Source organism: Salvelinus fontinalis, chromosome 1 (genome assembly GCF_029448725.1).
Source record: "Salvelinus fontinalis isolate EN_2023a chromosome 1, ASM2944872v1, whole genome shotgun sequence".
Lineage (NCBI taxonomy): Eukaryota > Metazoa > Chordata > Actinopteri > Salmoniformes > Salmonidae > Salvelinus > Salvelinus fontinalis.
This window is the reverse complement of record NC_074665.1, coordinates 3623609-3650481: the sequence shown is the minus strand read 5'-3', so window position 1 is coordinate 3650481 and position 26873 is coordinate 3623609. Positions and strand designations below refer to the sequence as shown.

Sequence of the window (26873 nt, the reverse complement as noted above, 5' to 3'; positions counted from 1 at the left end):
GTTGTTGTTGTTGTCGCTGTCGTTGTTGTTGTTGTTGTTGTCGTCGCTGTCGCTGTCGCCGCTGTCGTTGTCGTCGCTGTCGTTGTCGTCGCTGTCGTTGTTGTCGCTGTCGCTGTCATTGTTGTCGCTGTCATTGTTGTCGCTGTCATTGTGGATGTCGTTGTTGTTGTTGCTGTCGTTGTTGATGTTGTTCTTGTCGCTGTTGTTGTTGTCGCTGTCGTTGTTGTTGTCATTGTCGTTGTCGTTGTTGTTGTTGTCGCTGTCGTTGTTGTTGCTGTTGTTGTCGTTGTTGTCATTGTCGTTGTCGTTGTTGTTGTTGTCGCTGTCATTGTTGATGTCGTTATTGTTGTTGCTGTTGTTGTTGTTGTTGTTGTCGCTGTTGTCGTTGTTGTTGTACAAAAAAAAGTATGAATGTATGTACTTGTAAGTCGCTCTGGATAAGAGCGTCTGCTAAATGACTTAAATGTAAATGTTGTCGTTGTCGTTGTTGTTGTTGTTGCTGTCGTTGTTGTCGCTGTTGTTGTCGCTGTCGTTGTTGATGTTGTTGTTGTTGTCGCTGTCGTTGTTGTTGTTGTCGCTGTCGTTGTTGTCGTTGTTGTTGTTGTTTTTGTTGTTGCTGTCGTTGTTGTTGTTGTCGCTGTCGTTGTTGTTGTTGTTGTTGTCGTCGCTGTCGCTGTCGCCGCTGTCGTTGTCGTCGCTGTCGCTGTCGCCGCTGTCGTTGTTGTTGTTGTTGTTGTCGTCGCTGTCGCTGTCGCCGCTGTCGTTGTCGTCGCTGTCGTTGTCGTCGCTGTCGTTGTCATTGTTGTCGCTGTCATTGTTGTCGCTGTCATTGTTGTCGCTGTCATTGTGGATGTCGTTGTTGTTGTTGCTGTCGTTGTTGTTGTCATTGTCGTTGTCGTTGTTGTTGTTGTCGCTGTCGTTGTTGTTGCTGTTGTTGTTGTCGCTGTCGTTGTTGTTGTCATTGTCGTTGTCGTTGTTGTTGTTGTCGCTGTCGTTGTTGTTGCTGTTGTTGTCGTTGTTGTCATTGTCGTTGTCGTTGTTGTTGTTGTCGCTGTCATTGTTGATGTCGTTATTGTTGTTGCTGTTGTTGTTGTTGTTGTTGTCGCTGTTGTCGTTGTTGTTGTACAAAAAAAAGTATGAATGTATGTACTTGTAAGTCGCTCTGGATAAGAGCGTCTGCTAAATGACTTAAATGTAAATGTTGTCGTTGTCGTTGTTGTTGTTATTGCTGTCGTTGTTGTCGCTGTTGTTGTCGCTGTCGTTGTTGATGTTGTTGTTGTTGTCGCTGTCGTTGTTGTTGTTGTCGCTGTCGTTGTTGTCGTTGTTGTTGTTGTTTTTGTTGTTGCTGTCGTTGTTGTTGTTGTCGCTGTCGTTGTTGTTGTTGTTGTTGTTGTCGCTGTCGTTGTTGTTGTTGTCGCTGTTGTTGTTGTCGCTGTCATTGTTGATGTTGTTGTTGTTGTTGTTGTCGCTGTCGTTGTTGTCGCTGTCGTTGTTGTCGCTGTTGTTGTTGTCGCTGTCGTTGTTGTCGTTGTTGTCGCTGTCGTTGTTGATGTTGTTGTTGTTGTCGCTGTCGTTGTTGTCGCTGTCGTTGTTGTCGCTGTTGTTGTTGTCGCTGTCGTTGTTGATGTTGTTGTTGTTGTCGCTGTCGTTGTTGTTGTTGTTGTTGTTGTCGCTGTCGTTGTTGTCGTTGTTGTTGTTGTCGCTGTTGTTGTTGTCGCTGTCATTGTTGATGTTGTTGTTGTTGTTGTTGTCGCTGTCGTTGTTGTCGCTGTCGTTGTTGTCGCTGTTGTTGTTGTCGCTGTCGTTGTTGTCGTTGTTGTCGCTGTCGTTGTTGATGTTGTTGTTGTTGTCGCTGTCGTTGTTGTCGCTGTCGTTGTTGTCGCTGTTGTTGTTGTCGCTGTCGTTGTTGTCGTTGTTGTCGCTGTCGTTGTTGATGTTGTTGTTGTTGTCGCTGTTGTTGTTGTTGTCGCTGTTGCTGTTGTTGTTGTCTTAGAAAGTAGTGCTACAGGTATTTCCAAGGTTCTAATGTTAAAAGTACACATGATGTTATTCTCAACATTGGATCTATAGGGCAGTCACAGAATGGCCAAGGGAAGGTTACAGCCCAAGGTATGTTACAACTTTCATTTGTTCTACATAAGCAGTAGTTAGTTAGTTATATTTTATCTGTAGTATTAGTTACTTATAGTAGAAGCTGTTGTATTAGATGTAGTATTAACTACTTATAGTAGTATCTGTAGTATTAGTTATGTATAGTATTAGATGTAGTATTAGCTACTTATAGTAGTAGATGTAGTATTAGTTACTTATGGTATTAGCTGTAGTATTAGTTACTTACAGTATCAGCCGCAGTATTAGTTACGTACATTATTAGCTGTAGTATTAGTTACTTATATTATTAGATGTAGTATTAGTTACTTACAGTATCAGTCGCATTATTAGTTACTTATAGTAGTATATGTAATACTAGTTACGGTTATGGTTTAACTGTAGTATTAGTTACTTATAGTATTAGATGTTGTATTAGTTACTTATAGTATTAGCTGTAGTATTAGTTACTTATAGTATTAGATGTAATACAGTAACTGTTATGTTTTAGCTGTAGTATCAGTTACATATACTATTAGCTAAAGTATTAGTTACGTATAGTATTAGATGTAGTATTAGGTACTTATAGTATTAGATGTAGTACTAGTTACATATGCTATTAGCTATAGTATTAGTTACTTATAGTATTAGATGTAGTACTAGTTACATCTAGTATTAGATGTAGTACTAGTTATATATAGTATTAGATGTAGTACTGGTTACTTATAGTATCAGCCGCAGTATTAGTTACATATAGTATTAGATGTAGTACTTGTTACATATAGTATTAGATGTAGTACTAGTTACATATAGTATTAGATGTAGTACTAGTTACATATAGTATTAGATGTAGTACTAGTTACTTACAGTATCAGCCGCAGTATTATTTACTTATAGTATTAGATGTAGTAGTAGTTATATATAGTATTAGATGTAGTACTAGTTACATATAGTATTAGATGTAGTACTAGTTACTTACAGTATCAGCCGCAGTATTAGTTACTTATAGTGTTAGATGTAGTAGTAGTTACATATAGTATTAGATGTAGTACTAGTTACATATAGTATTAGATGTAGTACTAGTTACATATAGTATTAGATGTAGTACTAGTTACTTACAGTATCAGCCGCAGTATTAGTTACTTACAGTATCAGCCGCAGTATTAGTTACTTATAGTATTAGCTGTAGTACTAGTTACATATAGCATTAGCTGTAGCAACTAACCCAATGTCTAACTGTAATCCAGCGTTTCCCACAAGCTCGGTCCTCTGGACCACAAGGGGTCCACGTTTTGATTTATTGCCCTAGTTCTACAAAGCTTCATCAAATAAACATCTCATCTTCAAGCATTGATTATTAAAATCAACTGTGTAGTGCTAGGGGTAAAAGAAAAACGAAATGTGCATCGCTATGACGTGTGTAAACCGGTATACATGTCTTATTCAAAGCATTCAGAGGCAGTACCTACACCAGTAGGTTTCCATCACGAGCCAAAGCAGGTAATCACACCGGCGATGTCATCCTCTGTCTGTAGTCCTCTGTCTGTAGTCCTCTGTCTGTCTGTAGTCCTCTGTCTGCAGTCCTCTGTCTGTAGTCCTCTGTCTGTAGTCCTCTGTCTGCAGTCCTCTGTCTGCAGTCCTCTGTCTGCAGTCCTCTGTCTGTAGTCCTCTGTCTGTAGTCCTCTGTCTGTAGTCCTCTTTCTGTCTGTAGTCCTCTGTCTGTAGTCCTCTCTCTGTCTGTAGTCCTCTGTCTGTAGTCCTCTGTCTGTAGTCCTCTGTCTGCAGTCCTCTCTCTGTAGTCCTCTGTCTGTAGTCCTCTGTCTGTAGTCCTCTGTCTCTAGTCCTTTGCCTCTAGTCCTCTGTCTGTATTCCTCTGTCTGTAGTCCTTTGCCTGTAGTCCTCTGTCTGTAGTCCTCTGTCTGTAGTCCTCTGTCTGTAGTCCTCTGTCTGTAGTCCTCTGTCTGTAGTCCTCTGTCTGTAGTCCTTTGCCTGTAGTCATCTGTTTGTAGTCCTCTGTCTGTAGTCCTCTGTCTGCAGTCCTCTGTCTGCAGTCCTCTGTCTGCAGTCCCCTGTCTGTAGTCCTCTGTCTGTAGTCCTCTGCCTGTAGTCCTCTGCCTGTAGTCCTCTGCCTGTAGTCCTCTGTCTGTAGTCCTCTGTCTGTAGTCCTCTGCCTGTAGTCCTCCTTCTGCAGTCCTCTGTCTGTAGTCCTCTGTCTGTAGTCCTCTGCCTGTAGTCCTCTGCCTGTAGTCTTCTGCCTGTAGTCCTCTGTCTGTAGTCCTCTGTCTGTAGTCCTTTGCCTGTAGTCCTCTGTCTGTAGTCCTCTGCATGTAGTCCTCCTTCTGTAGTCCTCTGTCTGTAGTCCTCTGTCTGTAGTCCTCTGCCTGTAGTCCTCTGCCTGTAGTCTTCTGCCTGTAGTCCTCTGTCTGTAGTCCTTTGCCTGTAGTCCTCTGTCTGTAGTCCTCTGTCTGTAGTCCTCTGTCTGCAGTCCTCTGCCTGTAGTCCTCTGCCTGTAGTCCTCTGTCTGTAGTTCACTGTCTGTAGTCCCCTGTCTGTAGTCTTCTGTCTGTAGTCTTCTGTCTGTAGTCCCCTGTCTGCAGTCCTCTGTCTGTAGTCCTCTGTCTGTAGTCCTCTGTCTGTAGTCCTTTGCCTGTAGTCCTCTGTCTGTAGTCCTCTGTCTGTAGTCCTCTGTCTGTAGTCCTCTGTCTGTAGTCCTTTGCCTCTAGTCCTCTGTCTGTAGTCCTCTGTCTGTAGTCCTCTGTCTGCAGTCCTCTGTCTGCAGTCCTCTGTCTGTAGTCCCCTGTCTGTAATCCCCTGTCTGTAGTCCCCTGTCTGTAGTCCTCTGCCTGTAGTCCTCTGCCTGTAGTCCTCTGTCTGTAGTCCTCTGCCTGTAGTCCTCCTTCTGCAGTCCTCCTTCTGCAGTCCTCTGTCTGTAGTCCTCTGTCTGTAGTCCTCTGCCTGTAGTCTTCTGCCTGTAGTCTTCTGCCTGTAGTCCTCTGTCTGTAGTCCTCTATCTGTAGTCTTTTGCCTGTAGTCCTCTGTCTGTAGTCCTCTGTCTGTAGTCCTCTGTCTGTAGTCCTCTGTCTGCAGTCCTCTGCCTGTAGTCCTCTGCCTGTAGTCCTCTGTCTGTAGTCCTCTGTCTGTAGTCCACTGTCTGTAGTCCCCTGTCTGTAGTCTTCTGTCTGTAGTCCCCTGTCTGCAGTCCTCTGTCTGTAGTCCTCTGTCTGTAGTCCTCTGCCTGTAGTTCTCTGCCTGTAGTCCTCTGTCTGTAGTCCTCTGTCTGCAGTCCTCTGTCTGTAGTCCTCTGTCTGCAGTCCTTCCCCACATCGTCTGTTGTCATTCCCCACATCGTCTGTTGTCATTCCCCACACCGTCTGTTGTCATTCCCGAAATCGTCTGTTGTCATTCCCAACCTCGTCTGTTGTCCTTCCCCACATCGTCTGCTGTCCTTCCCCACACCGTCAGGTGTCCTTCCACACATTGTCTGTTGTCCTTCCCTACCGGCTGTTGTCCTTCCACACATTGTCTGCTGTCCTTCCCCACACCGCCGGGTGTCCTCCCACACATCGTCTGTTGTCATTCCCCACACCGTCTGTTGTCATTCCCAACCTCGTCTGTTGTCTTTCCCGAAATCGTCTGTTGTCCTTCCCGACATCGTCTGCTGTCCTTCCCAACCTTCCCAACCTTGTCTGTCACCTTGTCTGTCCTCAATACCCGGCCTGCAGCCTGCCCAAGACTGTCTGTCTGTCTGTCTGTCTGTCTGTCTGTCTGTCTGTCTGTCTGTCTGTGTGTGGAGTCTCTGTCTGTCTGTCTGTCTGTCTGTCTGTCTGTCTGTCTGTGGAATCTCTGTCTGTCTGTCTGTCTGTCTGTCTGTCTGTCTGTCTGTCTGTCTGTCAGTCTCACACACTGCTGGAGTTGTCTTCTAGTTTATGTTCTCATATCCCTTCTCTTTTGTTATCTTTCTCATATCCTTTCTTCTCTGCCTGGGCTGTAATCCTCAGTCTCTGCTCCTCTGGTGTCTATGTGTACAGCTGTCTGTAGTACCACGGTTACTAGATCCACTGTGGAGTTCCGGAGCTGGTCTGGAATGTTCTGGACCAGTCCAGTTCTGTTGTCCTTAACCCAGACTCCGAGTCTGTGTCTGAGTTTGTGTCTGTGGCCCATTCACCTCCTGTCTTGTATCTGTTACTATGTCTGTATACAACTACGACCTCTCATCCCCCGAATCCTGTTGTCCTGATTAATCCCTCTCTGTCTGCTCTATCTGTGATCCCTCTCTCCCTCCCTCTGTCTCTCTCTCTCTCTCTCCCTCTCTATCCCTTTCTCTATCCCTCTCTGTCTGCTCTATCTGTGATCCCTCTCTCCCTCCCTCTCTCTCTCTCTCTCTCTCTCTCTCTCTCTCTCTCTCTCTCTCTCTCTCTCTCCCTCCCTCTATCCCTCTCTCTATCCCTCTCTGTCTGCCCTATCTGTGACCCCTCTCTCCCTCCCTCTGTCTCTCTCTCTATCCCTCTCTCTATCCCTCTCTGTCTGCCCTATCTGTGACCCCTCTCTCCCTCCCTCTGTCTCTCTCTCTATCCCTCTCTCTATCCCTCTCTGTCTGCCCTATCTGTGATCCCTCTCTCCCTCCCTCTTTCTCTCCCCTCTCTCTCCCTCTATCCCTCTCTCTATCCCTCTCTCTATCCCTCTCTGTCTGCCCTATCTGTGATCCCTCTCTCCCTCCCTCTTTCTCTCCCCTCTCTCTCCCTCTATCCCTCTCTCTATCCCTCTCTCTATCCCTCTCTGTCTGCCCTATCTGTGATCCCTCTCTCCCTCCCTCTTTCTCTCCCCTCTCTCTCCCTCTATCCCTCTCTCTATCCCTCTCTCTATCCCTCTCTGTCCTTCTCTGTCTCTCTCTATCTCCCTCTCCCTCACTCCCTCTCTCTCTCCCTCTCCTTCTCTGTCCTGCTCTGTCTCTCTCTCCCTCCCTCCCTCCCTCTCTCTCTCTCCCTCCCTCCCTCCCTCTCTCTCTCTCTCACTCTCACTTTTGACACATACCCAACACATCCGATCACTGTGCCAAACACCTTGAATGGTTAGCAGCGTACTGTGCTGTACACCACTCCCTGATTTAGATATGGCAGTGAACATATTAATAGATATTTGCATTGAGAAGAATGTATATAACAGTGGCTAGTTTAATATGGGATGTTTTAGTGGCTAGTTTAATATGGGATGTTTTACAGTGTCTAGTTTTATATGGGATGTTTTACAGTGTCTAGTTTTATATGGGATGTTTCACAGTGTCTAGTTTTATTAGGGGATGTTTCACAGTGTCTAGTTTAATATGGGATGTTTCACAGTGTCTAGTTTAATATGGGATGTTTCACAGTGTCTAGTTTTATAGGGGATGTTTCACAGTGTCTAGTTTTATATGGGATGTTTCACAGTGTCTAGTTTAATATGGGATGTTTCACAGTGTCTAGTTTTATAGGGGATGTTTCACAGTGTCTAGTTTTATAGGGGATGTTTCACAGTGTCTAGTTTAATATGGGATGTTTCACAGTGTCTAGTTTAATATGGGATGTTTCACAGTGTCTAGTTTAATATGGGATGTTTTACAGTGTCTAGTTTAATATGGGATGTTTCACAGTGTCTAGTTTAATATGGGATGTTTTCTTAATGTTTTTATTAGACATTACAGCTTTAGATGTTGAATGTAGCCTCATTATTTTATACGTCTAAAGGTTTCTCTGTCTGTTATTGCTACATTGTTATGGGAATGGACAGCACAAGCAATTATGTCCATTTCATAGAAATACAACTACGCATCCTAGATGGCACCCTATTCCCTATATAGTGCACTACTTTAGACCAGAGCCCTATGGCACCCTATCCCCTATATAGTGCACTACTTTAGACCAGAGCCCTATGGCACCATATCCCCTATATAGTGCACTACTTGGGCAATAGGGCGCTATTTGGAATGCACCCCATCTCTAAGTCTATGATTCAGTCCCTGACGTTGTCTCTGCTGGTATTGCTGCGTACAGGTCTAAGGAGACCAGAGGCTGCCGGGTCTCCTACCATCAGGAGACAACCAGCCCCCGGCCACCACTCCGGGACAGGTCAGAGCTCAACCCTCAACCCACCCTAACCCCAACCTAGACACTCCCCTTCCCCCAGACGAGACACAGGTAGTGAGACCGGAGGCAGCAGGGTGACACCCCACAACTCACCCTATGCTAGGACACAACCAGCCCTAAACCTGCTCTGACACCCCCACATCAATCAATCATTTGATTTAGAAAGCCCTTTACAGTAACTCAGCCTTGGGGCCTGCCTGGGTTATGAGGTTTTAGGTAGGGACCTCCCTGGGTTATGAGGTTATAGGTAGGGGTCTCCCTGGGTTATGAGGTTATAGGTAGGGGCCTCCCTGGGTTATGAGGTTATAGGTAGGGGCCTCCCTGGGTTATAGGTAGGGGCCATCCTGGGTTATGAGGTTATAGGTAGGGGCCTCCCTGGGTTATGAGGTTATAGGTAGGGGCCTCCCTGGGTTATGAGGTTATAGGTAGGGGTCTCCCTGGGTTATGAGGTTATAGGTAGGGGCCTCCCTGGGTTATAGGTAGGGGCCATCCTGGGTTATGAGGTTATAGGTAGGGGCCTCCCTGGGTTATGAGGTTATAGGTAGGGGCCTCCCTGGGTTATGAGGTTATAGGTAGGGGCCTCCCTGGGTTATGAGGTTATAGGTAGGGGCCTCCCTGGGTTATAGGTAGGGGCCTCCCTGGGTTATGAGGTTATAGGTAGGGGTCTCCCTGGGTTATGAGGTTATAGGTAGGGGCCCCCCTGGGTTATGAGGTTATAGGTAGGGGTCTCCCTGGGTTATGAGGTTATAGGTAGGGGCCTCCCTGGGTTATAGGTAGGGGCCTCCCTGGGTTATGAGGTTATAGGTAGGGGCCTCCCTGGGTTGTAGGTAGGGCCTCCCTGGGTTATGAGGTTATAGGTAGGGCCCCCCCTGGGTTATGAGGTTATAGGTAGGGGCCTCCCTGGGTTGTAGGTAGGGCATCCCTGGGTTATGAGGTTATAGGTAGGGCCCCCCCTGGGTTATGAGGTTATAGGTAGGGGCCTCCCTGGGTTATGAGGTTATAGGTAGGGGCCTTCCTGGGTTATGAGGTTATAGGTAGGGGCCTCCCTGGGTTGTAGGTAGGGCCTCCCTGGGTTATAGGTAGGGGCCTCCCTGGGTTATGAGGTTATAGGTAGGAGCCTCCCTGGGTTATGAGGTTATAGGTAGGGGCCTCCCTGGGTTATAGGTAGGGGCCTCCCTGGGTTATGAGGTTATAGGTAGGGGCCTCCCTGGGTTATAGGTAGGGGCCTCCCTGGGTTATGAGGTTATAGGTAGGGGCCTCCCTGGGTTATGAGGTTATAGGTAGGGGCCTCCCTGGGTTATGAGGTTATAGGTAGGGGCCTCCCTGGGTTATAGGTAGGGGCCTCCCTGGGTTATGAGGTTATAGGTAGGGGCCTCCTTGGGTTATAGGTAGGGGCCTCCCTGGGTTATGAGGTTATAGGTAGGGGCCTCCCTGGGTTATAGGTAGGGGTCTCCCTGGGTTATAGGTAGGGGCCTCCCTGGGTTATGAGGTTATAGGTAGGCGTCTCCCTGGGTTATAGGTAGGGGCCTCCCTGGGTTATGAGGTTATAGGTAGGGGCCATCCTGGGTTATGAGGTTACAGGTAGGGGCCTCCCTGGGTTATGAGGTTATAGGTAGGGGCCTCCCTGGGTTATAGGTAGGGGCCTCCCTGGGTTATGAGGTTATAGGTAGGGGTCTCCCTGGGTTATGAGGTTATAGGTAGGGGTCTCCCTGGGTTATGAGGTTATAGGTAGGGGCCCCCCTGGGTTATGAGGTTATAGGTAGGGGCCTTCCTGGGTTATGAGGTTATAGGTAGGGGTCTCCCTGGGTTATGAGGTTATAGGTAGGGGCCTCCCTGGGTTATGAGGTTATAGGTAGGGGCCCCCCTGGGTTATGAGGTTATAGGTAGGGGCCTCCCTGGGTTATAGGTAGGGCCTCCCTGGGTTGTAGGTAGGGCCCCCCCTGGGTTATGAGGTTATAGGTAGGGGCCTTCCTGGGTTGTAGGTAGGGCCTCCCTGGGTTATAGGTAGGGGCCTCCCTGGGTTATGAGGTTATAGGTAGGAGCCTCCCTGGGTTATGAGGTTATAGGTAGGGGCCTCCCTGGGTTATAAGGTTATAGGTAGGGACCTCCCTGGGTTGTAGGTAGGGCCTCCCTGGGTTATAGGTAGGGGCCTCCCTGGGTTATGAGGTTATAGGTAGGAGCCTCCCTGGGTTATGAGGTTATAGGTAGGGGTCTCCCTGGGTTATGAGGTTATAGGTAGGGGCCTCCCTGGGTTATGAGGTTATAGGTAGGGGTCTCCCTGGGTTATAGGTAGGGGCCTCCCTGGGTTATGAGGTTATAGGTAGGGGCCTCCCTGGGTTATGAGGTTATAGGTAGGGGCCTCCCTGGGTTATGAGGTTATATGTAGGGGCCTCCCTGGGTTATAGGTAGGGGCCTCCCTGGGTTATGAGGTTATAGGTAGGGGCCTCCCTGGGTTATGAGGTTATAGGTAGGGGCCTCTCTGGGTTATAGGTAGGGGCCTCCCTGGGTTATGAGGTTATTGGGTAGGGGCCTCCCTGAGTTATGAGGTTATAGGTAGGGGCCTCCCTGGGTTATGAGGTTATTAGGTAGGGGTCTCCCTGGGTTTTGAGGTTATAGGTAGGGGCCTCCCTGGGTTATAAGGTTATAGGTAGGGGCCTCCCTGGGTTATGAGGTTATAGGTAGGGGCCTCCCTGGGTTATGAGGTTATAGGTAGGGGCCCCCCTGGGTTATGAGGTTATAGGTAGGGGCCTCCCTGGGTTATAGGTAGGGCCTCCCTGGGTTGTAGGTAGGGCCCCCCCTGGGTTATGAGGTTATAGGTAGGGGCCTCCCTGGGTTATGAGGTTATAGGTAGGGGCCTCCCTGGGTTATGAGGTTATAGGTAGGCGTCTCCCTGGGTTATAGGTAGGGGCCTCCCTGGGTTATGAGGTTATAGGTAGGGGCCATCCTGGGTTATGAGGTTACAGGTAGGGGCCTCCCTGGGTTATGAGGTTATAGGTAGGGGCCTCCCTGGGTTATAGGTAGGGGCCTCCCTGGGTTATGAGGTTATAGGTAGGGGTCTCCCTGGGTTATGAGGTTATAGGTAGGGGTCTCCCTGGGTTATGAGGTTATAGGTAGGGGCCCCCCTGGGTTATGAGGTTATAGGTAGGGGCCTTCCTGGGTTATGAGGTTATAGGTAGGGGTCTCCCTGGGTTATGAGGTTATAGGTAGGGGCCTCCCTGGGTTATGAGGTTATAGGTAGGGGCCCCCCTGGGTTATGAGGTTATAGGTAGGGGCCTCCCTGGGTTATAGGTAGGGCCTCCCTGGGTTGTAGGTAGGGCCCCCCCTGGGTTATGAGGTTATAGGTAGGGGCCTTCCTGGGTTGTAGGTAGGGCCTCCCTGGGTTATAGGTAGGGGCCTCCCTGGGTTATGAGGTTATAGGTAGGAGCCTCCCTGGGTTATGAGGTTATAGGTAGGGGCCTCCCTGGGTTATAAGGTTATAGGTAGGGACCTCCCTGGGTTGTAGGTAGGGCCTCCCTGGGTTATAGGTAGGGGCCTCCCTGGGTTATGAGGTTATAGGTAGGAGCCTCCCTGGGTTATGAGGTTATAGGTAGGGGTCTCCCTGGGTTATGAGGTTATAGGTAGGGGCCTCCCTGGGTTATGAGGTTATAGGTAGGGGTCTCCCTGGGTTATAGGTAGGGGCCTCCCTGGGTTATGAGGTTATAGGTAGGGGCCTCCCTGGGTTATGAGGTTATAGGTAGGGGCCTCCCTGGGTTATGAGGTTATATGTAGGGGCCTCCCTGGGTTATAGGTAGGGGCCTCCCTGGGTTATGAGGTTATAGGTAGGGGCCTCCCTGGGTTATGAGGTTATAGGTAGGGGCCTCTCTGGGTTATAGGTAGGGGCCTCCCTGGGTTATGAGGTTATTGGGTAGGGGCCTCCCTGAGTTATGAGGTTATAGGTAGGGGCCTCCCTGGGTTATGAGGTTATTAGGTAGGGGTCTCCCTGGGTTTTGAGGTTATAGGTAGGGGCCTCCCTGGGTTATAAGGTTATAGGTAGGGGCCTCCCTGGGTTATGAGGTTATAGGTAGGGGCCTCCCTGGGTTATAAGGTTATAGGTAGGGGCCTCCCTGGGTTATGAGTTTATTAGGTAGGGGCCTCCCTGGGTTATGAGTTTATTAGGTAGGGGCCTCCCTGGGTTATAGGTAGGGGTCTCCCTGGGTTATGTGGTTATTAGGTAGGGGTCTCCCTGGGTTATGAGGCTATAGGTAGGGGTCTCCCTGGGTTATGAGGTTATAGGTAGGGGCCTCCCTGGGTTATGAGGTTATAGGTAGGGGCCTCCCTGGGTTATGCAGTTATTAGGTAGGGGCCTCCCTGGGTTATGAGGTTATAGGTAGGGGCCTCCCTGGGTTATAGGTAGGGGCCTCCCTGGGTTATGAGGTTATAGGTAGGGGCCTTCCTGGGTTATAGGTAGGGGCCTCCCTGGGTTATGAGGTTATAGGTAGGGGCCTCCCTGGGTTATAGGTAGGGGCCTCCCTGGGTTATGAGGTTATAGGTAGGGGCCTTCCTGGGTTATAGGTAGGGGCCTGCCTGGGTTATGAGGTTATAGGTAGGGGTCTCCCTGGGTTATGAGGTTATAGGTAGGGGCCTCCCTGGGTTATGAGGTTATAGGTAGGGGCCTCCCTGGGTTATAGGTAGGGGCCTCCCTGGGTTATGATGTTATAGGTAGGGGCCTCCCTGGGTTATGAGGTTATAGGTAGGGGCCTCCCTGGGTTATAGGTAGGGGCCTCCCTGGGTTATGAGGTTATAGGTAGGGGCCTCCCTGGGTTATGAGGTTATAGGTAGGTGCCTCCCTGGGTTATGAGGTAATAGGTAGGGGCCTCCCTGGATTATGAGGTTATAGGTTGGGGTCTCCCTGGGTTATGAGGTTATAGGTAGGGGCCTCCCTGGGTTATAGGTAGGGGCCTCCCTGGGTTATGAGGTTATAGGTAGGGGCCTCCCTGGGTTATGAGGTAATAGGTAGGGGCCTCCCTGGATTATGAGGTTATAGGTAGGGGTCTCCCTGGGTTATGAGGTTATAGGTAGGGGCCTCCCTGGGTTATAGGTAGGGGCCTCCCTGGGTTATGAGGTTATAGGTAGGGGCCTCCCTGGGTTATAGGTAGGGGCCTCCCTGGGTTATGAGGTTATAGGTAGGGGCCTCCCTGGGTTATGAGGTTATAGGTAGGGGCCTCCCTGGGTTATAGGTAGGGGCCTCCCTGGGTTATGAGGTTATAGGTAGGGGCCTCCCTGGGTTATGAGGTTATAGGTAGGGGCCTTCCTGGGTTATGAGGTTATAGGTAGGGGCCTCCCTGGGTTATGGGTAGGGGCCTCCCTGGGTTATGAGGTTATAGGTAGGGGTCTCCCTGGGTTATAGGTAGGGGCCTCCCTGGGTTATGAGGTTATAGGTAGGGGCCTCCCTGGGTTATGAGGTTATAGGTAGGGGCCTCCCTGGGTTATGAGGTTATAGGTAGGGGCCTCCCTGGGTTATAGGTAGGGGCCTCCCTGGGTTATGAGGTTATAGGTAGGGGCCTCCCTGGGTTTTGAGGTTATAGGTAGGGGCCTCCCTGGGTTATAGGTAGGGGTCTCCCTGGGTTATGAGGTTATAGGTAGGGGCCTCCCTGGGTTATAGGTAGGGGCCTCCCTGGGTTATGAGGTTATAGGTAGGGGCCTCCCTGGGTTTTGAGGTTATAGGTAGGGGCCTCCCTGGGTTATGAGGTTATAGGTAGGGGCCTCCCTGGGTTATGAGGTTATAGGTAGGGGCCTTCCTGGGTTATGAGGTTATAGGTAGGGGTCTCCCTGGGTTATAGGTAGGGGTCTCCCTGGGTTATAGGTAGGGGCCTCCCTGGGTTATGAGGTTATAGGTAGGGGTCTCCCTGGGTTATAGGTAGGGGCCTCCCTGGGTTATGAGGTTATAGGTAGGGGCCTCCCTGGGTTATGGGTAGGGGCCTCCCTGGGTTATGAGGTTATAGGTAGGGGTCTCCCTGGGTTATAGGTAGGGGCCTCCCTGGGTTATGAGGTTATATGTAGGGGCCTCCCTGGGTTATGAGGTTATAGGTAGGGGCCTCCCTGGGTTATGAGGTTATAGGTAGGGGCCTCCCTGGGTTATAGGTAGGGGCCTCCCTGGGTTATGAGGTTATAGGTAGGGGCCTCCCTGGGTTATAGGTAGGGGCCTCCCTGGGTTATGAGGTTATAGGTAGGGGCCTCCCTGGGTTATGAGGTTATAGGTAGGGGCCTCCCTGGGTTATAGGTAGGGGCCTCCCTGGGTTATGAGGTTATAGGTAGGGGCCTCCCTGGGTTATGAGGTTATAGGTAGGGGCCTCCCTGGGTTATGAGGTTATAGGTAGGGGCCTCCCTGGATTATGAGGTTATAGGTAGGGGCCTCCCTGGATTATGAGGTTATAGGTAGGGGCCTCCCTGGGTTATAGGTAGGGGTCTCCCTGGGTTATGAGGTTATAGGTAGGGGCCTCCCTGGGTTATAGGTAGGGGCCTCCCTGGGTTATGAGGTTATAGGTAGGGGCCTCCCTGGGTTTTGAGGTTATAGGTAGGGGCCTCCCTGGGTTATGAGGTTATAGGTAGGGGCCTCCCTGGGTTATGAGGTTATAGGTAGGGGCCTTCCTGGGTTATGAGGTTATAGGTAGGGGCCTCCCTGGGTTATAGGTAGGGGTCTCCCTGGGTTATGAGGTTATAGGTAGGGGCCTCCCTGGGTTATAGGTAGGGGCCTCCCTGGGTTATGAGGTTACAGGTAGGGGCCTCCCTGGGTTATGAGGTTATAGGTAGGGGCCTCCCTGGGTTATAGGTAGGGGCCTCCCTGGGTTATGAGGTTATAGGTAGGGGCCTTCCTGGGTTATAGGTAGGGGCCTCCCTGGGTTATAGGTAGGGGCCTCCCTGGGTTATGAGGTTATAGGTAGGGGCCTCCCTGGGTTATAGGTAGGGGTCTCCCTGGGTTATGAGGTTATAGGTAGGGGCCTTCTTGGGTTATATGTAGGGGCCTCCCTGGGTTATGAGGTTATAGGTAGGGGCCTCCCTGGGTTATGAGGTTATAGGTAGGGGCCTCCCTGGGTTATAGGTAGGGGTCTCCCTGGGTTATGAGTTTATAAGTAGGGGCCTCCCTGGGTTATAGGTAGGGGTCTCCCTGGGTTATAGGTAGGGGCCTCCCTGGGTTATGAGGTTATAAGTAGGGGCCTCCCTGAGTTGTGAGGTTATATGTAGGGGCCTCCCTGGGTTATAGGCAGGGGCCTCCCTGGGTTATGAGGTTATAAGTTAGGGGCCTCCCTGGGTTATGAGGTTATAAATTAGGGGCCTCCCTGGGTTATGAGGTTATTAGGTTGGGGCCTGATTACAGGCTCAAAATGGCTAGAAACTCGTCAGTCTATTCTTGTTTCCTCTCCTCGTTCTATTCTGGTTAGAGCCAGTTTGTGCTGCTCTGTGAAGGGAGTAGTACACAGCGTTATACGAGATCTTCAGTTTCTTGGCAATTTCTCTCATGGAGTCGCCTTAATTTTTCCGGAAAAAGAATAGACTGACGAGTTTCAGAAGAAAGGTCTTTGTTTCTGGCCATTTTGAGCCTGTAATCGAACCTACAAATGCTGATACTCCAGATACTCAACTAGTCTAAAGAAGGCCAGTTTTATTGCTTCTTTAATCAGGACAACAGTTTTCAGCTCTGCTAACATAATTCCAAAAGGGTTTTCTAATGATCAATTAGCCTTTTAAAATTATAAACTTGGATTAGCTATCACAACGTGCCATTGGAACACAGGAGTGATGGTTGCTGATAATGGGCCTCTGTACGCCTATGTAGATATTCCATTAAAAGATCAGCCGTTTCCAGCTACAGTAGTCATTTACAACATTAACAATGTCTACACTGTATTTCTGATCAATTTGATGTTATTTTAATGGACAAAAAAAAGTGCTTTTCTTTCAAAAACAAGGACATTTCAAAGTGACCCCAAACTTTTGAACGGTTGTGTATATTAACATTGTCAAAGCTAGTTAAATAGATAATAAACTTCCCTCCCTGTATCCTTCATCCACTTCTCTCTCTCTCTCTCTCTCTCTCTCTGCGTCTGTTTCCCGTTGCTAAGCAGCTTTCAACCGAGTTGTACAGATGGTCCCAGCAGAGAGGAACCAGCAACAGCACAACCCCAGTAAGTGTGTACAGCCACCTTGCTGTCATTAGTCAAAACCTCTGAGGAATCCTGTTAATATATCTGAGTGCAGTTACTTACAGTGAGTTTGTATTGATGAATCAAACTGATAGAATCGCTGGGACCCCTCTCTTCTTCTAATGAGCCCCGCACATTACACACACACATTACACACACACACATTACACACACACATTACACACACACATTACACACACACACATTACACACACACACATTACACACACACATTACACACACACATTACACACACACACATATCAATGCACACAAACACACACACACACACACACACACACACACACACACACACACACACACACACACACACACACACACACACACACACACACACACACACACAGCAATACACACACACATCAATACACACATCAATACACACACACACATCACTACACACATCAATACACACACACGTACACACAGCAATACACACGTTAATACACACACACACACACACACACACATCAATACACACACACACACACACACAAACATACACACCCATCAATACACATCAATACACACACCAATACACACCCATCAATACACATCAACATACACACACATTAATACACACACACATCATCAATACAAGCGCACACATCACTATAAACACACACATCAATACACACACACACACATCAATACACACACACACACATCAATACACACACACACATCAATACACACACACACACATCAATACACACACACACATCAATACACACACACATCAATACACACACACACACACACATCAACACACACACACACACATCAATACACACACACACACATCAATACACACACACACACATCAATACACACACACACACATCAATACACACACACACATCAATACACACACACACATCAATACACACACACACACACATCAACACACACACACACACATCAATACAAACACACATCAATACACACACGTCAATATATATCACTAATCATCCTTCAACCTGGTGTTATATATCACACATCAACCTGGTGTTATATACCACAAAACAGCCTGGTGTTACATATCACAAAACAGCCTTCAACCTGGTGTTACATATCACAAAACAACCTGGTGTTATATATCACAAAACAACCTGGTGTTATATATCACAAAACAACCTGGTGTTATATACCACAAAACAGCCTTCAACCTGGTGTTACATATCACAAAACAACCTGGTGTTATATATCACAAAACAACCTGGTGTTATATATCACAAAACAGCCTTCAACCTGGTGTTATATACCACAAAACAACCTGGTGTTATATACCACAAAACAACCTGGTGTTATATACCACAAAACAACCTGGTGTTATATACCACAAAACAACCTGGTGTTATATACCACAAAACAACCTGGTGTTATATACCACAAAACAACCTGGTGTTATATATCACAAAACAACCTGGTGTTATATATCACAAAACGACCTCGTGTTATATATCACAAAACAACCTGGTGTTATATACCACAAAACAACCTGGTGTTATATACCACAAAACAACCTGGTGTTATATACCACAAAACAACCTGGTGTTATATACCACAAAACAACCTGGTGTTATATACCACAAAACAACCTGGTGTTATATACCACACAACAACCTGGTGTTATATACCACAAAACAACCTGGTGTTATATACCACAAAACAACCTGGTGTTATATATCACAAAACAACCTGGTGTTATATACCACAAAACAACCTGGTGTTATATATCACACAACAACCTGGTGTTATATACCACAAAACAGCCTTCAACCTCGTGTTATATACCACAAAACAACCTCGTGTTATATATCACAAAACAACCTGGTGTTATATACCACAAAACAACCTCGTGTTACATTTACATTTACATTTAAGTCATTTAGCAGACGCTCTTATCCAGAGCGACTTACAAATTGGTGCATTCACCTTATGACATCCAGTGGAACAGCCACTTTACAATAGTGCATCTAAATCTTTTAAGGGGGGGGGGGGCAGAAGGATTGCTTTATCCTATCCTAGGTATTCCTTGAAGAGGTGGGGTTTCAGGTGTCTCTGGAAGGTGGTGATTGACTCCGCTGTCCTGGTGTCGTGAGGGAGTTTGTTCCACCATTGGGGTGCCAGAGCAGCGAACAGTTTTGACTGGGCTGAGCGGGAACTGTACTTCCTCAGTGGTAGGGAGGCGAGCAGGCCAGAGGTGGATGAACGTAGTGCCCTTGTTTGGGTGTAGGGCCGGATCAGAGCCTGAAGGTACTGAGGTGCCGTTCCCCTCACAGCTCCGTAGGCAAGCACCATGGTCTTGTAGCGGATGCGAGCTTCAACTGGAAGCCAGTGGAGAGAGCGGAGGAGCGGGGTGACGTGAGAGAACTTGGGAAGGTTGAACACCAGACGGGCTGCGGCGTTCTGGATGAGTTGTAGGGGTTTAATGGCACAGGCAGGGAGCCCAGCCAGCAGCGAGTTGCAGTAATCCAGACGGGAGATGACAAGTGCCTGGATTAGGACCTGCGCCGCTTCCTGTGTGAGGCAGGGTCGTACTCTGCGGATGTTGTAGAGCATGAACCTACAGGAACGGGCCACCGCCTTGATGTTAGTTGAGAACGACAGGGTGTTGTCCAGGATCACGCCAAGGTTCTTAGCGCTCTGGGAGGAGGACACAATGGAGTTGTCAACCGTGATGGCGAGATCATGGAACGGGCAGTCCTTCCCCGGGAGGAAGAGCAGCTCCGTCTTGCCGAGGTTCAGCTTGAGGTGGTGATCCGTCATCCACACTGATATGTCTGCCAGACATGCAGAGATGCGATTCGCCACCTGGTCATCAGAAGGGGGAAAGGAGAAGATTAATTGTGTGTCGTCTGCATAGCAATGATAGGAGAGACCATGTGAGGTTATGACAGAGCCAAGTGACTTGGTGTATAGCGAGAATAGGAGCGGGCCTAGAACAGAGCCCTGGGGGACACCAGTGGTGAGAGCGCGTGGTGAGGAGACAGATTCTCGCCACGCCACCTGGTAGGAGCGACCTGTCAGGTAGGACGCAATCCAAGCGTGGGCCGCGCCGGAGATGCCCAACTCGGAGAGGGTGGAGAGGATGATCTGATGGTTCACAGTATCGAAGGCAGCCGATAGGTCTAGAAGGATGAGAGCAGAGGAGAGAGAGTTAGCTTTAGCAGTGCGGAGCGCCTCCGTGATACAGAGAAGAGCAGTCTCAGTTGAGTGACTAGTCTTGAAACCTGACTGATTTGGATCAAGAAGGTCATTCTGAGAGAGATAGCAGGAGAGCTGGCCAAGGACGGCACGTTCAAGAGTTTTGGAGAGAAAAGAAAGAAGGGATACTGGTCTGTAGTTGTTGACATCGGAGGGATCGAGTGTAGGTTTTTTCAGAAGGGGTGCAACTCTCGCTCTCTTGAAGACGGAAGGGACGTAGCCAGCGGTCAAGGATGAGTTGATTAGCGAGGTGAGGTAAGGGAGAAGGTCTCCGGAAATGGTCTGGAGAAGAGAGGAGGGGATAGGGTCAAGCGGGCAGGTTGTTGGGCGGCCGGCCGTCACAAGACGCGAGATTTCATCTGGAGAGAGAGGGGAGAAAGAGGTCAAAGCACAGGGTAGGGCAGTGTGAGCAGAACCAGCGGTGTCGTTTGACTTAGCAAACGAGGATCGGATGTCGTCGACCTTCTTTTCAAAATGGTTGACGAAGTCGTCTGCAGAGAGGGAGGAGGGGGGGGGGCGGGGGAGGAGGATTCAGGAGGGAGGAGAAGGTGGCAAAGAGCTTCCTAGGGTTAGAGGCAGATGCTTGGAATTTAGAGTGGTAGAAAGTGGCTTTAGCAGCAGAGACAGAAGAGGAAAATGTAGAGAGGAGGGAGTGAAAGGATGCCAGGTCCGCAGGGAGGCGAGTTTTCCTCCATTTCCGCTCGGCTGCCCGGAGCCCTGTTCTGTGAGCTCGCAATGAGTCGTCGAGCCACGGAGCGGGAGGGGAGGACCGAGCCGGCCTGGAGGATAGGGGACATAGAGAGTCAAAGGATGCAGAAAGGGAGGAGAGGAGGGTTGAGGAGGCAGAAACAGGAGATAGGTTGGAGAAGGTTTGGGCAGAGGGAAGAGATGATAGGATGGAAGAGGAGAGAGTAGCGGGGGAGAGAGAGCGAAGGTTGGGACGGCGCGATACCATCCGAGTAGGGGCAGTGTGGGAAGTGTTGGATGAGAGCGAGAGGGAAAAGGATACAAGGTAGTGGTCGGAGACTTGGAGGGGAGTTGCAATGAGGTTAGTGGAAGAACAGCATCTAGTAAAGATGAGGTCAAGCGTATTGCCTGCCTTGTGAGTAGGGGGGGAAGGTGAGAGGGTGAGGTCAAAAGAGGAGAGGAGGGGAAAGAAGGAGGCAGAGAGGAATGAGTCAAAGGTAGACATGGGGAGGTTAAAGTCACCCAGAACTGTGAGAGGTGAGCCGTCCTCAGGAAAGGAGCTTATCAAGGCATCAAGCTCATTGATGAACTCTCCAAGGGAACCTGGAGGGCGATAAATGATAAGGATGTTAAGCTTGAAAGGGCTGGTAACTGTGACAGCATGGAATTCAAAGGAGGCGATAGACAGATGGGTAAGGGGAGAAAGAGAGAATGACCACTTGGGAGAGATGAGGATCCCGGTGCCACCACCCCGCTGACCAGAAGCTCTCGGGGTGTGCGAGAACACGTGGGCAGACGAGGAGAGAGCAGTGGGAGTAGCAGTGTTATCTGTGGTGAGCCATGTTTCCGTCAGTGCCAAGAAGTCGAGGGACTGGAGGGACGCATAGGCTGAGATGAGCTCTGCCTTGTTGGCCGCAGATCGGCAGTTCCAGAGGCTACCGGAGACCTGGAACTCCACGTGGGTCGTGCGGGCTGGGACCACCAGGTTAGGGTGGGCGCGGCCACGCGGTGTGAAGCGTTTGTATGGTCTGTGCAGAGAGGAGAGAACAGGGATAGACAGACACATAGTTGACAGGCTACAGAAGAGGCTACGCTAATGCAAAGGAGATTAGAATGACAAGTGGGCTACACGTCTCGAATGTTCAGAAAGTTAAGCTTACGTTGCAAAAATAAAATAAAATAAAAGATCTTATTGACTAAAATGATATAGTACTGCTGGCTGGTGAAGTAGCCTGGCTAGCAGTTGCTGCGTTGTTGAAAGTGAAGCTGGCTAGGTAACCTCGACAATTTCTCTAAATTTCTCTAAACTACACAATTATCATGGATACAAGGACAGCAAAGACAACTAGCTAACACTACGCTAATCAAGTCGTTCCGTTGTAATGTAAGTTTCTACAGTGCTGCTATTCGGTAGAAGTTGGCTAGCTAGCAGTGTTAGCTAGCAGTGTTGGCTAGGTAGGAGGACGGCAGCGCGGCAGGCGAAAATAGCTGGCTAGCTAACCGATAATTACTCAAAGCTACACAATTATCTTAGATACAAAGATAGCAAAGAAAACTATGTAGCTAGCTAACACTACACAAATCAAGTCGTTCCGTTGTAATGTAATCGTTTCTACAGTGCTGCTAATCGGTGGCTAGCTGGCTAGCTAGCAGGGTTGACTACGTTACGTTAGGACGAGAATACCTGGCTAGCGAACCTCAGCGAACCTCGATAACTACACAATTATCTTTGATACAAAGACGGCTATGTAGCCAGCTAAGTAGCTAGCTAAGATCAAACAAATCAAAGATAGCAAAGACAACTGTGTAGCCAGCTCACACTACACTAATCAAGTCGTTCCGTTGTAATGCACTCGTTTCTACAATGCTGCTATTCGGTGGCAAGCTGGCTAGCTAGCAGTGTTGGCTACGTTGCGTTACGTTAGGACGAAAATAGCTGGCTAGCGAACCTCAATAACTACACAATTATGTTTGATACAAAGACGGCTATGTAGCTAGCTAAGATCAAACAAATCAAACCGTTGTACTGTAATGAAATGTAATGAAAAGTTATACTACTATTCGGTAGACGGTGGACGTTTGCTAGCTGCTGGGCAGATAGCAGTGTGGACCACGATAGACGACGAAATACGATAATTACGCAATTATCTTTGATACACAGACGGCTATGTAGCTAGCTAAGAAGAAATTGCTAAGGTTAGACAAATTAAACCGTTGTACTATAATGAAATGTAATGAAAAAAACAACCTGGTGTTATATACCACAAAACAACCTGGTGTTATATACCACAAAACAACCTGGTGTTATATACCACAAAACAACCTGGTGTTATATACCACAAAACAACCTGGTGTTATATACCACAAAACAACCTGGTGTTATATACCACACAACAATATTCAACTCTATTATATTACATTGGTACCATGTACACAATGGACCGGTTCCCTAGACACAGATTTAGCCTTCTCTTCTCCTGGTTTAAAATACATGTTTTGAACTGGCCCTCCCCCTAGTGATATGTATACCTCACTAATAACGCTGCTTTTTATTGTTTTATAGAGAACACATGGTGCACTGGTCAGATTGAGTGATGACATCACAACATATCATCACACTGCTTGTCCATCACGAACGCAACATTCTAATCTTGTCCCTCCCCCTTCCCAGCTTTGACTCGTAGGGATAGGCCGCCCACTTCCTTCGCACGACCTGATTGGTACCCTGGAGCGAGACGGCCAACAGGTACTAAAGACGAGGAAAATCATTCCTTCTAAATAAGAATAATTTAACAGATCGTAAATACATCATAACAACCAGTAAATACACGAAACAATACAAAACCAATCTAGTTAAAGGTTCTGCTAAACGTTTTCATAATCAAAGCATAGTGTAAATCCTAAACTAACTTGATTAAAGTATCTTAATAATACACAGTTGTAAAACGTTTCACAGTATCAACCCATCTAGTTGTTGTATTCTGTGTGTTGGCTTTTACCACACTTCCAGTCAAAAGTTTGGACACACCTACTCATTCAATGGTTTATCTTTATTTTTACTATTTTCTACATTGTAGAATAATAGAGAAGACATCAAAACTATGAAATAACACATATGGAATCATGTAGTAACCAAAAAAGTGTTAAATAAATCAAAATATATTTTATATTTGAGATTCTTCAAAATGTCAACCCTTTGCCTTGATGACAGCTTTACACACTCTTGGCATTCTCTCAACCAGCTTCATGAGGTAGTTACCTGGAATGCATTTAAATTAACAGGTGTGCCTTGTTAAATTAATTTTTGGAATTTCTTTCGTTCTTAATGCATTTGAGCCAATCAGTTGTGTTGTGACAAGGTAGGTGCTCAAGTAAGCAAAGAGTCCATTACTTTAGGACATGAAGGTCAGTCAATGTGGAACATATGGAACATTTCAAGAACTTTTAATTTATGTTTTTAGCGGCTGCACTTGCAGAAACTTTAAAAGTTCTTGAAATGTTCCACATTGACTGACCTTCATGTCCTAAAGTAATGGACGCTTTGCTTACTTGAGCTGTTCTTGCCATAATATGGTATTTTACCAATTAGGACTATCTTCTGTATACCACCCCTACCTTATTTAACACTTTTTTGGTTACTACATGGTTCCATATGTGTTATTTCCTAGTTTTGATGTCTTCACTATTATTCTACAATGTAGAAAATAGTTAAAAAAATTAAGAAAAACCCTGGAATGAGTAGGAGTGTCCAAACTTTTGACTGGTACTGTATAGTATAGAGTAGTGGTCAAGACTCATTTCAATACATGTCACTAGTCTATAATCTCCTGTGTCCAATGTATTTCAAATATATTGGAATTCAGAACTGAAACGGAACTAAGCCCAACTCTTATCAACCGTCTTAGCTAGCAGACTTCTACTAATATAATGTTTGCTTCCCCTAACCCTCTCTGCTGTACATTCAGACGTAAGTCAAGCAGCTCCAGATTCAGGCTACACATGGAGCGAGGCGGAGACAGCGCCAGAGATGACAGGTAAGTCAGATAACCCACCACCTTACCAGACGCAGCGGCAGTACTGTACTACAACAAAACAGGCGTCCTCTACTGCCCCCTCTCAGCGCAGCACGGTACTGCACCACAGGGGGCACCGTACAACTGATGTACAACACATTTAGCTCAATAGTTGTGATACAATTTATATTATTGTGATACAACAGAGAGTAGAAAATGTTTAAACAACCGCTGAGTGCCTTCTCCACAATGCTTGTGTAATTACTTTTGTGCAACAAAAACAAAAAAAAACTCTCAGTTGTGTTACAATCGTAAAAATGCGTTGTACATTAGTTGTACAACTTGTGTGTAGGGACCAGGGACTACATATCTACATCTGTTCATATCAGTGTAGGTAGCATGTAAAGATCAATCCATACAGGTATGTTGACTGATATACTCAGGTATTATGTAGAGCATGTGTTTACTATGGTTTATTCCATGCCAATATCTCTCCAGATGCCATGTGTCTACCACATGAGAACACTGGTACATGAAGGACGTATGGCATGGTTTACATTAAGGGCATAGACTCTAGACATATGGGAATAAGTCTGGGTCATATTCACTAGGCACCAAAGCATAGAAAATTGGACTGAAACAAGGAGGGACAACCTGCCCTTCCTTTGTCCATTTAAGAAACACTTATATTTGTTTTGCTACGATGTGTCTTAATGAACATGACCCAGGTGAAAGGTTCTTCTCTTTCCTGGTCTGTGATTGGTTTAGTCACAGATCTGACCAATCATAAGCATGGAAAATGTGTGCATCCTGAGCCAGTATGATGCCCACGGTGGTGATACTAACATTATAGTTAACGTAATGTAAAAACCCTTTCCTGTGTAGCCCGGGACCCCAGGCCTGATATCTCAGAGCTTGAACGCTGGTATTACAACTTTGGACAATATCGTAAGTTTCTTTTTCATTTTCTGTCTTTGAAATCGTTGGTTGGAATTTGACATTTCTTATTCCTTTCTGATTCCGTTTATCTTCCAACCGAGATTTCTGGGAAAACCCTGGGAATTCTGGGAAAATTACTGGAAATGTGCAACCCTATAAAATAAAGATTTGATTGTTTTCATACATACAGTATGAGACCAGTCACATACTGTATGGTGTGGCTGATCAAAATCTTTATTTTTGGATCAAACCTTTTTTTTATCAATCACTTTATTTTGCTCATGAATTTTGTTTTTGTAAAAAAAAAAAAGAATTCTCCATCACCATGTGGTACGGGTGTTTTGTAAAGCTTAGAGATTTGTTTTAATGCATCGCAGTCCTCCTATCAATACACACGCCTCGATGCACTAACCAAACCAAGCTCTTTATGGACCCATGACAAGACACGACCTACACTGGCATCTACAGTTCAGGACATTGAGCTGCAGATTATAGTGCCTGGACCCATCTGTTCTATAGGGTTGGGGTTAGAGTTAGGGTCAGGGTTAGGGTTGGGGTCAGGGTTGGGGTCGGGGTTAGGTTTGGGGTTGGGGTCGGGGTTAGGGTTAGGGTCGGAGTTAAGGTTGGGGTTAGGGTTGGAGTTAGGGTTGGGGTTAGAGTTGGGGTCGGAGTTTGGGTTGGGGTTAGGTTTGGGGTTGGGGTTAGGGTTAGAGTTGGGGTTAGAGTTAGGGTTGGGGTTAGGTTTGGGGTTAGGGTTGGAGTTAGGGTTGGGGTTAGAGTTGGGGTTAGAGTTAGGGTTGGGGTTAGGTTTGGGGTTGGGGTTAGGGTTGGGGTTAGGGTTGGGGTTGGGGTCGGGGTCAGGGTTGGGGTTAGGGTCGGAGTTAAGGTTGGGGTTAGGGTTGGGGTTAGAGTTAGGGTTGGGGTTAGGTTTGGGGTTGGGGTTGGGGTCAGGGTTGGGGTTAGGGTTGGGGTTAGAGTTGGGGTCGGAGTTAGGGTTGGGGTTAGGTTTGGGGTTGGGGTTTGGGGTCAGGGTTGGGGTTAGGGTTGGGGTTGGGGCGGGGTTTGGGGTTTGGGTTGGGGTTAGGGTTAGGGTTAGAGTTGGGGTCGGAGTTAGGGTTGGGGTTAGGGTCAGGGTTAGGGTTAGAGTTGGGGTCGGAGTTAGGGTTGGGGTTAGGGTTAGGGTTGGGATCAGGGTTAGGGTTAGGGTTAGGGTTAGAGTTGGGGTCGGGGTTTGGGGTTAGAGTTGGGGGTTAGGGTTGGGGTTGGGGTTAGGGTTAGGGTTGGGGTTTGGGGTTAGGGTTAGGGTTGGGGGTTAGGGTTGGGGTTGGGGGTTTGGGGTTAGAGTTGGGGGTAGGGTTAGGGTTGGGGTCGGGGTTGGGGGTTGGGGGTGGGGTTAGTTCTATCAGGGTTGGGGTTGGGGGTTTGGGGTTAGAGTTGGGGGTTGGGGGTAGGGTTGGGGTTGGGGTTGGGGGTAGGGGGTAGGGTTAGTTCTATCAGGGTTGGGGTTAGGGTTGGGGTCGGGGTTGGGGGTTGAGGGTGGGGGTTGGGGGTGGGGTTAGGGTTGGGGTCGGGGTTGGGGGTTCGGGGTGGGGTTAGAGTTGGGGGTTGGGGGTAAG

General features: G+C 47.8%; 2 protein-coding genes across 4 annotated transcripts in view; one reads left to right on the top strand and one right to left on the bottom strand.

The window, feature by feature from the left end:
* Window positions 1-26873, bottom strand: part of heatr5b (HEAT repeat containing 5B) — a 364356-nt gene that overhangs the window by 81220 nt on the left and 256263 nt on the right. The window lies entirely within an intron of this gene.
* vit (vitrin) overlaps window positions 1-26873 on the top strand; it is a 145827-nt gene that overhangs the window by 79354 nt on the left and 39600 nt on the right. For 2 of the 3 annotated variants that reach the window (XM_055938534.1, XM_055938455.1), the window contains 7 exons: window positions 2071-2109; window positions 3538-3588; window positions 8115-8189; window positions 16310-16369; window positions 22977-23051; window positions 24271-24339; window positions 25204-25266. In XM_055938534.1, coding sequence (XP_055794509.1) covers window positions 2071-2109; window positions 3538-3588; window positions 8115-8189; window positions 16310-16369; window positions 22977-23051; window positions 24271-24339; window positions 25204-25266 — 432 coding nt within the window. The remainder of the gene's footprint in view (window positions 1-2070; window positions 2110-3537; window positions 3589-8114; window positions 8190-16309; window positions 16370-22976; window positions 23052-24270; window positions 24340-25203; window positions 25267-26873) is intronic. The other variant, XM_055938611.1, reaches the window with a different exon arrangement.